At 40.7% G+C, this 12,160-nt stretch overlaps 1 protein-coding gene across 14 annotated transcripts in view; it reads right to left on the minus strand.

Annotated features, from left to right (window-relative positions):
* Nucleotides 1–12,160, minus strand: part of LTBP1 (latent transforming growth factor beta binding protein 1) — a 255,388-nt gene that overhangs the window by 155,093 nt on the left and 88,135 nt on the right. For 13 of the 14 annotated variants that reach the window (XM_081796946.1, XM_081796945.1, XM_081796949.1 and 10 more), the window contains 2 exons: nucleotides 8,427–8,529; nucleotides 3,725–3,796 (listed from right to left, as the gene is read on the minus strand). In XM_081796946.1, coding sequence (XP_081653072.1) covers nucleotides 3,725–3,796; nucleotides 8,427–8,529 — 175 coding nt within the window. The remainder of the gene's footprint in view (nucleotides 1–3,724; nucleotides 3,797–8,426; nucleotides 8,530–12,160) is intronic. The other variant, XM_081796942.1, reaches the window with a different exon arrangement.

Below are 12,160 nucleotides of genomic sequence, written 5' to 3' on the forward strand. Positions count from 1 at the left end.
GAGTATTCAAAATGCAGGGAAGAACGGAGCTCTAGAGTCCAGGAGTATGAAAGCAGGCATTCCTATTATCATATTCATGAGGTATCAATCCATTTAATTCTAGCGCTACATCAAACTTTTGCACAATAATCAAACGGCAAATGCTGCTCTAGATCCACTAGGAAATATGCTTGTATTGTTTGTTATGATAAATGAAGCAAAGTATAACAATTCCATAATGTTAAGGGTAGTGAGGGCAGGTTTTAGAGTTCCATGTGTGTATATGTAATAAATCATTCCTTTGAAAAGATAATTGCAGCACCACCAGAGAGGAGAAAAGACCCAACTTCGAGGGCAATTATTTCAAAGCTCCTCAAATTAACTTGTGCACAGTTGGTTCTTTGTTACTGAGCCCACATTACCAAACGTTGTTTCAGGACATTAGTTCGCTTAGGTGAAGGAAATAATGTAATTCTAGTTATTAATCACTTTAATTTTAAATCTGCTTTGTAAACTGAGAAGACATTAAACTCTAAGAACAATGTGGAATGCACAAGTAATTAGTGGTTAATGGGCTCCTTTTGAAAAACTCTAGGATAACAAAATCAAAAGCTTCAACACTCTAGGAAAAAGGAGTGTACATATGTAATGTGAGAAAGTTCTATTTAATTTTGCTGACCGTTAGTGTCACAAAGGGAGTGAAATTAAGCCCTTCTCTCAAAAGTAATTTTAATAGATTATGATGAATGAAATCATATTATTTTATGAGTCAGTCTCCTCTGTAGTGTAATTTAGCGGTGCCTTTTGGAGGCACCATGAAATAGAATTTTCAATGACACTTCACTCCAGAATCCATGCCAAAAAGTATAACGCTCTTTTGCAAATATCCTCCTGAGACAAACGTAAGCCAGGATTTGGTGTTACTGACCATCAGTGCAAAGAACAAGATGGAACCATTAAGATATGCTCAATATGAACAAAACTTGCAAAAGGTCACTCCATACCAGCCATACCAGAGGAGGAAAATACAAAACAAACAACAACAATAATCAAGCAATTACTTAAAGGATTCTTCATTCTATTTTGCTAAATGAGAGAGCAAGTGCAATAGTTGCAAATTTTTACTTCCACTTCTACCATGGTATTTTTAAATACTGGTAGAACCTTGAAGCAGCTAGAAGGAGGAATATATTGGATAACCATCCTTTCTTATTACACAAAACCAAATTACTATTAATTGCTTTGACTTCTATTACTCCTCACAACAGATGGTGTGTCTTCTGTTCTAATGAGCTAGTAGCTACATTAGTCATACTTCCCAGATACATACAAAATCCATAAAGGAGACCATGTGGCACATGGAAACAGAGGTGTTTTGGGAGTTCAAGCCTGGCCGGGCCTCTTATTATCTGTGTGATCTGGGTAAAGTTACTTACTCTCTCTGTGTCTCGGTTTTAATTGGGATGAATAATGTCCATATCCCACCCCACCCCACCCCATCCCATCCCAACCAGAAAAACAATGTACATTCTTCATCATTTGCAGTTAGGAAAAGATGACATTCTGGAGAATGGTTAACATTTAGGCACACAGGTTTACAATGGGGAAGGATAACTAGGGATCCTCCTCTGTCTGTAGTCTAAGGAGCAGGCAGTTACACCTCATCACAGGGCACATTTCAGGAAACTTCCTATCTAGGGGTTAAAATCGTGGAACAGACCAAGATGTCATTTCTTTCTTCTCATGCACAGCCTCTATCCCGGCAACAGAGTAACAATAGCATCAGACAACTGGAATGTACCTACAAAGTCACCCAACCTCATGTACTGCACAGGACAGAAATTCCCCGTAACACCCCTGACTAGCTGTTATTAAGAATCTACTGGATCACTTCCGTGTGCAGGAAGCTCAGTACTTCCAAAGGCATTTCAGTACAGTGTTGGGGAATGCTATTCCACACAAAAAGTTTGCTTGTAATTGTAAATATGCTTCCTTTTAACTCCATCCTATGGACTGGTTTTTGAAGCAACTCATAAAAGACTTGTTTTGTAGGACAGTTAATCAAACACTTATAGGCATGTTTGCATGGCAGCCATTACATCTCTCTTTATTCTGCACTTCTCCAGGGCTAAACACCCTCAGGTTTCCAGGCCCTTTGCAAGCTTTGTTGACCTTATCAGCCAAGAGACAATGAACACCAAACACCCAAACCTCAAATTCAGTCTGACTGGCAGAGGACAAGATTGTTACTTCCAACGGCCTGCTCATTCTGCTTCTACTAACACATTCTAAAAATGGGCCAGGGCTTGTCATATAGATTTTTATCCAAATCCATGAAGCAGTCACTTCATTTACACTGCAGAATGTACATTCATTCATTTGACATATTCCTTCTTCCATCCATTTAATTCAATCTTCCCTCCATTTAATAGACTCTTTTAAGGATGTCTTAAATTCTAGCGGTTCCTAGATAATAATGATTAACCCATTATTCCCATGTTACTAAGGTTTACAGAGGTTTCTCAAAAAGTGTCTTGGGTGCCCTCTCCTTGAACAGTTAAATCTAACCTTCCCAATACTCTTTTACAAGAGGGCTTATCATATTTTAAGGCAAAACTTTTTCAAACACGTGGTATACCTATGTGCATTTCAGAAGAAAATTCTTTGTTTGCTAAAGCTCTACGAATCATAAAAGTTAGATGCAATATGGAACAACTTGAGAAAATTCTCAGATTATTAAGATAGTCCATTGAAATGAGCCCTTTTAATAGGAATTAATCTATATTTTCCAACATTACCTTAATCTACTCTGTCCTATAAACACATACTGGTCAAGGATACAGAGCCCCAGACAACAAGTCAGAAAACATGTGCTGTGTTCTTGACATGGATTTTGGTTCACTAAGATTCTTGAAGCCTCTTTATTTCAGTGTAGACATATTTCCAAGTTACTAATAATACCTTTATCCCAGACATGTCAGGGGAAATTAGGAGCATTAATTGGACATTCCACAAAGTAAGTGACACAAAATTTGCTCTCATGTATGGGTACTAAACCAGGCATTAGTAAACCTGAGTTCTAACCTTTGCTCTAGCCTCAGGGAAGTCACTTAGCAAGTCTGGGCTTGAACATCCCCATCTATAAGGTACAGACCCTGGGCTAAATGATCTCTGAGGATCCCCCTGCTTGCTCAACTCTGCTACATGGTTCAAAATAAACTGAGCAAAAGTGCGTAGGACATTCCACATTTAGCTACATAGCCTTAACTGTTGCCTAGGAAATGTGTATTCACCCTGATATTTAAGACCCCATACTTCGAGGTGGCTAGCAATATTCTGATGAGAGGGGGAAAAATAAGGAACTCTCCTACCCAATCCTGTGTCAACAAGGAAGTAGTACTGCTAGGTATAGGTGTGAACTCATCTGTACCCACACATCCGCTCACGTATGGACAGGCAGTGACTAGCGTGGAGACCATAGAGGGCTCTGCTATGTAATCTAATCTCCTGTGGATTTCAGGAAAAATTTCGGGGAAAAAAAGTTCCATGAAATTTTAAATGTTACTAATTCTAGTAACCCTACACTAGAACTCTTTATTTCCTTACAGCTAAATTGAGTGAGCAGGAGGTAGTCACTGTTATGACCTTCACACACTGGGCTAATGAGCAAAACATGATCAAACAACTCAAATTCCTAAAAAGCCAAAACAATGAGGTCCACACCAATGAATTCAGTTAACCTTACCTTGACAAAAGGTGTTGTTAACCCGCTTATAACCTTGTAGACATTCCATCATTTGGTTATATCCATGATAAGCTGTAAGGAGAAATAATTCTTTGTTACATGCTTAAATTCTTACAGTCCTAAACTACCAACGTGATAACCTAAGCCACCAAAGTCATGAGTGGTCTGTCTTATTCATTTCTAAGATACCCAACTCAACATATAGCAGTTTCTTTCACTTATCCCTGTTTTTCAGTATACTTCCTATTCTGCAATAGATAGAGTCCCAAGTAGTTGTCAGCAAATCTTGATTATGTTAATCCAAAGAATCATAAGACTATTTTATATTTTCTTCCAATTAGTGATTATTTATATTACAGAGGATCTATTCCTCCCCAAATGATTGGCTACAGGCATTTGAATTTTCTTATAAGTTGGAGTGAACATACATCCTGGCCTGCCTGGGACAGCCCTGGGTTGAGCACTCTATTATACTCTCACAAGTGGCCCAGTTCCAAAAATAAACTATATGCTCACCTAAATATTGGCTCACATATGCTGGTAATGAGGGATTATTACTACTATGAACCCGAGAAGAATAGAAGATGAAAAGAGGAAGCCAGGCAAGGAGAAGGGCTGCTGTGATCATCGGTATGGTTCATCACCCTTAATCTACTCTTTTCACCAATACAATGGAATTGTATTTGGTATTAATTAATTTGGAATTGTATTTGGTATTAATTAATTTGGAATTGTATTTGGTAACAGCAGCATTGTATTTTCACCAATACAATGCTGCTGTTACCAAATAACCAACAAAACCCCATTCACGGATTCTGGCACTCTTAACTGAGATCCAAGAGACTTCTTGGCATAATGGATACAGCATAAGTTCAGGGACCAAGCAGTTCAAATCCTGGCTCTGCCTATCAATAGCTCTGCGACCCTGGGAGACAAGCTTTCCAGCTTTCAAATGGCAATTCTATACAATGGGAGTATTCACAACTACTGAGCAGGTCAGGGCTAGTGTGGATTTTAGATATAATTTATGCAAAATGCCTACCACCATGCCTGACAAAACCACTCACGAGATGACAGATGTCTTTATTTCCTCCCATACGGTATTCTTTCATTAAGATCATGAGCAACAGAAAATGGCCAATAATCAAAACAGGATGGATGGTGAGACCACTAAAAAGACCTGAACAAAGAGTAAAGAGGAAAAATTCAAAATGAAAAGGAAATTTTCTCTCAGAAAACAAAATTGTTTTGCCCCAACACATGCTCTTTACTCTCACCACTAATGGAATGTTCCCTTCTCCTTCTTCACTTCCTTTCTTTGCTATATGTCCCATCTCTTCAGATCCTTCTGAATTCTAAGAAAAGGTTATAGTGAGGAGTCTTGGAATGGTGAGTTATAAGGAGGGAGAAATTGACATGTGGGGAGTCACCCCATTCAAGCTCCTTGGCCACATAACTAGTCTTCCATAGAATGGAGACTCTCTGGAGCAGGATGCCTACAGAGATCTTGGGATCTCTGTGAACTCTTCAAATGAAAAAGAGAGGATAACTTGTTTAAAAAGTTTCAACAGTCATCTACCTCGAGGCAGAGAGTCAGACCAGATGATCTCTTCAGGTCCTCGTCAGCTTAGGATTCTATGTTAATTTTCTTCTAAAAACTTTTAAAGGACCAGTGACTTGTTCATGCAAAGTACATTTTTAAAAGATTACAGAGTATTTAATGAAATCATTTGCAGATTTAAAATTAAGTTTTCACAGTAAAAACTGATCAACAGTGAAAGGTCTTTCTGTATGTGGCTAAACAAAAACTTCAAACATTAAATAAAAGCCATTTGAAAACTGAAGTTTGAACTACTTCAAGTGAAAATTAAAAAAAAAAAAAAAAAAAAGCATGGAACACAAAACCATAGCATATAAAGCCAAGGAAAGTCTGCTCTCTTCCAAAAAGAATATGATTTAGAGAGTAGTACCAACCAAGGAAAGGAAAGTTTCTAAATGACACAGGAAGAATGTGACCCTGAGTGTGTTTCTTGGGAGTGAGTCACTTAGGACAGCACAAAGTAAATGTCAAGATGTTAATAGTTTACTTCAGTCATAATCCACATTGCCCTTCCTGAAATGAAATCAATCGCTTGAATTTTATACATTACATGAGCCAACATGAATTTTTTTTTTAAGATTTTATTTATTTATTTGACAGAGAGATAGAGAGAGAGCACAAGTAGGCAGAGAGGCAGGCAGAGGGAAAGGGAGAAGCAGACTCACCACAGGGAGCCCAATGTGGGGCTTGATCCCAGGACCCTGGGATCATGACCTGAGCTGAAGGCAGCCGCTTAACCGACTGAGCCACCCAGGCGCCCCCAACATGAATTTATTTTTGTCAGCATTTAGTCAAAAGTGATAGCAACTTTGTGCTTTCACATTCTCCTTAATTACTAGCACTAAAACATAGAATTAACAAAACCATTTAAAGCAGTGAATTTATGCTCAGAAAACACAATTCTAAATAAAAACAACAGAAGGTCAGGAGTAGAGGTTAGGGATTAAAAAACAACAACAAGAATCTAGGATCCTCTTTACCCCTAACTTCTGTCCCTCTCTTTCAACTTTGGGATTGAGAAAATGGAGGAAAGGGAAGCAGTTAAGCAAAAACCACAGAAAGAAGGAGGGATAAGAAAAAGACATAAGATAAGAGAAAAGATGGAACAAGTATTTAGAGAACATGAACTTGGCCCCAGAATAAAGTTGGAAGAACTGGACTTCTCCTTCTGCAGTCCTGAGACTTAGAGGTGGGAAACATACCGTCCTCTCCACAATATTCCTACAGACAAGCTTACACAGTATATGAGGGATAGGCCATTAAAAGAAAAAAAAAAAAAAAGCTTTGCTTTTTCAACATTTTAGATATAGACTCTTGTTTCATGATACATATGACTCAACAGCAAATGACTAAGCTGGGAGTCAAACTCAGGTCTGTCTAGCTCCAAACTCCATGCTCTTTAAATCATATCAAATCTCTCCTGGATATCCCTTTAGTCAGGTTGCCAGAATAATTTTAGGCACATGGATCTTTCAGTGAGGAGGGACTATAGCACTCAACCCACTTACTGGAAATCCAAATTACCAGTCATTATTGAATCAGCATAAAAAGTCCACAGGAGACATTCTCAGTAATGAAGGTCTTCATTTATGTGATCTTTCCCTAAATGAAGAATTCACTAGTTGCAGGAAATTTTAGTGGGTGTTTTCACAAATTAGTCCTCTAAGAAAAATAGAAGAAGTATCAACAAAATGAAATTTTAGGCATTATGTGTTTTAATAAGCAGTTCTCAATTGCCTTCTTAGTAATTTTGGGGTTCCGTGTTAGAAAACACATAAGTTTGAGAGACAAGGAGGTCCAAATGAGAGGCAATGAGACAATTATTAATTTGCTTTACTATGATGGCAGAACACTAGTACGTAAAACAAAGCTTTGGAGCAGTGATTCCAAGATGGCAGATTCTAGATTGAACAGAGGTGTGAAAGGCAATTGAGAATATCAAATCAACAGGTGCTTAAGAAGAATGAATAAAAATTACCCAATTGAAGCAAATGAGAAATTCCTTGCAACACAAAGTGTAAAACACCTACTATAAAAATCTTCAGCTATATAAGGCAAAGGAAGATGACTAAGGAAAGTATCACTTGCTTTTTGGGAAAAATGTGATAAGTATTAAAAGAAAATCAAGTTACCTCTGTTTGTCTGAAAAATCTCTATTAGGAATCAGCCAGAGTTAATGCTACATTCAAAAACTAAAAATGTTAACTATAATTGGGGAAAAAGTATCAGAGACTCAATCAATTCCTAAAAACCAGAATTTATAGACTAACCAAAACATGTATCAGTATAGATTCAAGTCATTGAGAACTGTGATGGTATCAAAAATGTGGTGAGTGGGGCACCTGGGTGGCTCAGTCAGCTAAGAGTCCGAATCTTGGTTTCAGCACAGGTCATGATCTCAGGGTCCTGGGATCCAGCCCCATGCTCAGTGGGGAGTCTCTTCTCTCTCTCCCCCTCTCCCTCTGCTTGTGCCCCTCTCCCCACATGTGTGTGCGCAAGTGCATGCGCACGTTCTCTCTCTCTCCCTCAGATAAATAAATAAATCTCAAAAAAAAAAAAAATTAAAAGTGGTGACTGAAAAGGAGAAAGTACTGTATCCTAGTGACTGTAGACTTCTTTTTAGAGGTCAGCAACCAATCATTTCTCCATTTTAGCCTTTTTTTTTAGTGAAATCTGAAAACTTACACTATAACAAACTTCTATTGTGGCTATTAATAAAAATTTCATTTAAGGAATTTAACCTAAGAAATAACAGCTTTACTAACTTTTTATCAGTTTTTGAAACATTTACCATTTTTAAAGACATCTTATTTTCTCTTCACCTAAAGGAAAAAGAACCTCGTTTAGTGTACTGCCCTCTTAAAACACTTTTTAAAAATAACTGGAGAAGGCAACTGAGAACTGCTTATTAAAACACAGAATCAACAGGAAGTCTTTCTTAGACCTGAAGCAAGGTTTTTGGAAATGCCAATTATAGCGCTATGTTCTAGAATTCAGTAAGAGTTCTTTGAAAGTCTAATGCTAGCTCCACATTAAAACAGTGATCATAAGGCAACAGATATGCTACATTGACATTCAAAGGAATGATGAAACATCACTTACATGGCTTCTTAGGGCATTTCTGGCATTTGTTAAAGCCCCAGGAGGTACCCACAGTTCCACAGCAGTCCTCCTGCTTTGAAAGGCCAGGGAGCGCCTTGCCACACTGCAGTGATGAGATGTGAAATAGGAAGGTTAATTGAGTGCAAGATGCCCAGCCCTAGAGCACTGCTGGGCTTCCCGGTCACATTACAAAACAGTTCCCTTGTTATTGACACAATTAGAGAGGGATAAAAAACAAAAAAAAAACAAAAAACCCCTCAAACTTTGAAACAAAACACCAGAACCGAATCAATACGACATTAATGAACAAGCATATTTCTAAGAGCTTCTTGGCATGTTGAGAGTCTTAAGAAAATCTGTCACTGCTCAGAGCACTTCATAAAACATACGTTTCCAATGTCCCCCTTTTCTGTTTTTTTTTTCCCTTAAGAAGAATCTCAACTCGGGGTGCCTGCGTGGCTCAGTCGTTAAGCGTCTGCCTTCGGCTCAGGTCATGATCCCGGGGTCCTGGGATCGAGCCCCGCATCGGGCTCCCTGCTCCGTGGGAAGCCTGCTTCTCGCTCTCCCACTCCCCATGCTTGTGTTCCTGCTCTCACTATCTTTCTCTCTGTCAAATAAATAAATAAAATCTTTAAAAAAAAAAAAACTCAACTCAAAAGTTCAACATAAACTTTTAAAATTTAGTGTAACTGCTGGAAGCTCTGCTGTGGATCATCAGGGAACAGAGCTGTAAGGGTGTGGGGCAGGTGTGTCAACCTTGAGAAAGTGGCCCAGGTCCCATCTACAAGAGGCTTTTGGTCTTCTTATAACCACCAAGGCCTTGGCAGGAACAGGACAGGAGAGGGCGGGACAGGAAACGATCACTGGCTCCACCAGATCAGCTTTGGCAGAGATGAAAGCCCCACACAGCCACGTGGTCTGAGCCAGGGAGGTCAGCCAAGTTAGGAAGGGGCTGGCAGGGTTAAGCAAAGGCTGGCAGGGAGAAGAATGGGGCTTACAGTTGTCAAATATAAAGACCCATCTCCTCTCCTGGTAAATCACGGGAGGTCTGAAGAGGCTGAGAGGAAGGGGCCTGCAATCAGACTAACCCAATGAGGTCAGGAAGGGCCTAGGCCAACAGATCCTACTCTGTGTACCCACTCTGAGGCCATCTGTGCAAGAAAGGCCACGTGGCTCTCCATCGACACTTTTGTCGGCTAAGCCCAGAATCCACACCTGAAGGGTCATTCTGCCTTCCTCTGCCTCAACCTCTGAAAAGTCCTCCAAACAGTTTCCAGTGTCATCTTTCCAAAGACATATCTGATGACATCACTCAACTGATTAAAAACCTTCCGTGATTCCCATAGTCTGAAGGCCTCAGACGCCCTGGGATGATATACAGGGTTTTCCCTACCCTGCCTCAGAGAAGATGACTTTCCCTCTGCCCCCCTCCACCTCTCTACATCTAGCCTTCGGGCACACTAAACGACTGTTTATTTTCTGAACAAATGTCTTTCCAAGAGCTGTCTCCTTCCTCTGCTAAGCCCTATACCCCTCCTTTTCCCTTTGCCTGGAGAAACTTTACCCAGCGAACTCCAGCTCTGAAAGGCTGTCATGGCGAAGCCTCCTGTCTCCTCAGCTTCAGCGAGCTCCTCCTTTCTCTTCCCCCCACAGCACACTACACAGATCCACTGCCTCCGCTACGCTTTTTAATTAAATGCAGATGTATCTTACGTATCTTTATATCCCAATACACAGTGCCCATGCTCAATAAATTCTGAACGAAGGAAGGAGCAAACGATCCAAGGAATTAAGAAACAACCCAGCTGCGGTCCATCCAGACAAGCAGTGGCTCTGTGAAAACCAGGAAAAGGTAGCAAACACACCCAGGCTAGTGAGCGCAACACGGTGACAGAGAGTCTGGGCAGGTGGTGACCCTTAGAAGGGCAGGGGACGCCAGGCACCTGGCAGGCCTACGGGTCCAGGCAGACAGCATTCTGACGGAGGCTGTAAGTGACTGCAGGTCCGAAATCGTAAAACAAAGCCAGGGAAGGCCCAGCACAGTTAATGAAGGTTTAGTTCCATCCTAGTTCTGACGTCCTTAGGTTTTTGTGGTTTTTAATAAGATTTTGACAGGATGTTGTGTGCTCTCGAAGACAGTAAATGATGGGGGTTTGGGGGGTGGGGGAGAGAGGGCAGGGAGATGGGGAAGAACGTGAACACACCAACAAATAAGAACCTGACAGAAGAAAAGCATACAGTGGCTGGGTTCAGGTCGTTCCTGGACTCCTTCGGCTCAGTCACAGAAGGCTTATAAGAAAGAGGAAGCAGGAAGAAGGAAGAGAGAACTGTGCTATGGGTCTAAGACTGGAAACCAGCGATGATGTTGAGAACACAGAGGTCTGTCTCCACTGCTGCATTCTGCTGCCAGGGTGCCTCCTGTTCATTTCCAGTTTTATCAAGACACCAGTGTACCTCAGATGTAGATCATTCTTGTACTAGACTCTTCAGGTTCTTCTCTTCATCAAGTAAAACTTTCAACACTTGGGGATTTTATATGCTCAAAATTTTAGTAGCAGTTAAAATCCAATTTTCACCTCAGATTCCTAGAATGTTTTATTTGGTAGGGTAAAAATAAATCATCTCTCTCTACCAGGCCTCAGAAAAGGTACAAGATTTTCATTACAGGATTCGGGCTGCTTTATCCCATGGCTTTGTTTTTGCAGGTCCAAGGCCAAGAGCAGCACAAACCATCCAAATCGATTAAATAAATGACGGTGTAGGTGGTACCACGAAACTGTGTGTTCTTCTCAAAATTGGGCCTGCACAAGATAATAATAGGCTGCAAGGGATGAAGTCAGGCTTATAACAAGGCACAACTCACACATGCCCCTTGAGGTAGTTAATTATGAAGAGGCTTCCATGCGAGCCAGAAAAGGCCTGAGAGATCTTTGTGGCCACAGGCAGGCTCTCACACAAGAGATTACACCTACCACCATGAGGTCTGACTTGGATGTAGGAAGTAGCCAGAGGAAAAAGAAGGGGGAAGAGGATCTTTTCTCCTCCACACTAAAGGTCACTTTGGGGAGAATCACGAAGAACAGGAGGAGTTAGCATTCAGAATGCCCTTCTCTACAAGTAGTGGATTCTGCTTCTTCATGAGACACCATCCCAAGGACCCAAGACGGGCTCTGCCCAACTGCATTTTTATGCCCAGATTGAGGTGATTTTTGACAAGTTAAAAACACAAATGGAATTTCTCCTATGTGACTCATTCACCACATTTTCAGAGAAAGCCTATCTCTCATTTCAAGGCCTCTCTTATGTATAAGCCATCCAGAAGAAATGTACTAAAAAATTTACAACCAATATTTAGCTATCTCAAGCCAGAAAGAAAAATCTATCCTGTCAAATGAGCGTTGTGCTGGAGCTCCTCAAAAACCTCACCCACCCTCGGGCTGCACACCGGGGACACTATTACTCCACACGTCCGTGCTAGGTTCGGCAAAAGCACGACCCACCTAGAGCAGCAAGCAGAACAGTGCTGGTTCTGATAACCAGGTCCTGTGAGCGACAAGCGAAGAAAGGAGAGGCGAGACTCTCCTCATCATGGTATGACCATGATGGTGGAATTGAGATATGTTAAGCAAGCTTGTTGGCCGAAGCCAGGTGCGTGATAAAGGGATGAGCAGGACTAAAGGCCACAAATCAAAGGAAGAGAGGATTTATGTCATTCAGCAGGAAACCTTTTTGAC

This window comes from Leptonychotes weddellii, chromosome 10 (assembly GCF_054177405.1).
Source record: "Leptonychotes weddellii isolate Sample4059 chromosome 10, ASM5417740v2, whole genome shotgun sequence".
NCBI classification, from domain to species: domain Eukaryota; kingdom Metazoa; phylum Chordata; class Mammalia; order Carnivora; family Phocidae; genus Leptonychotes; species Leptonychotes weddellii.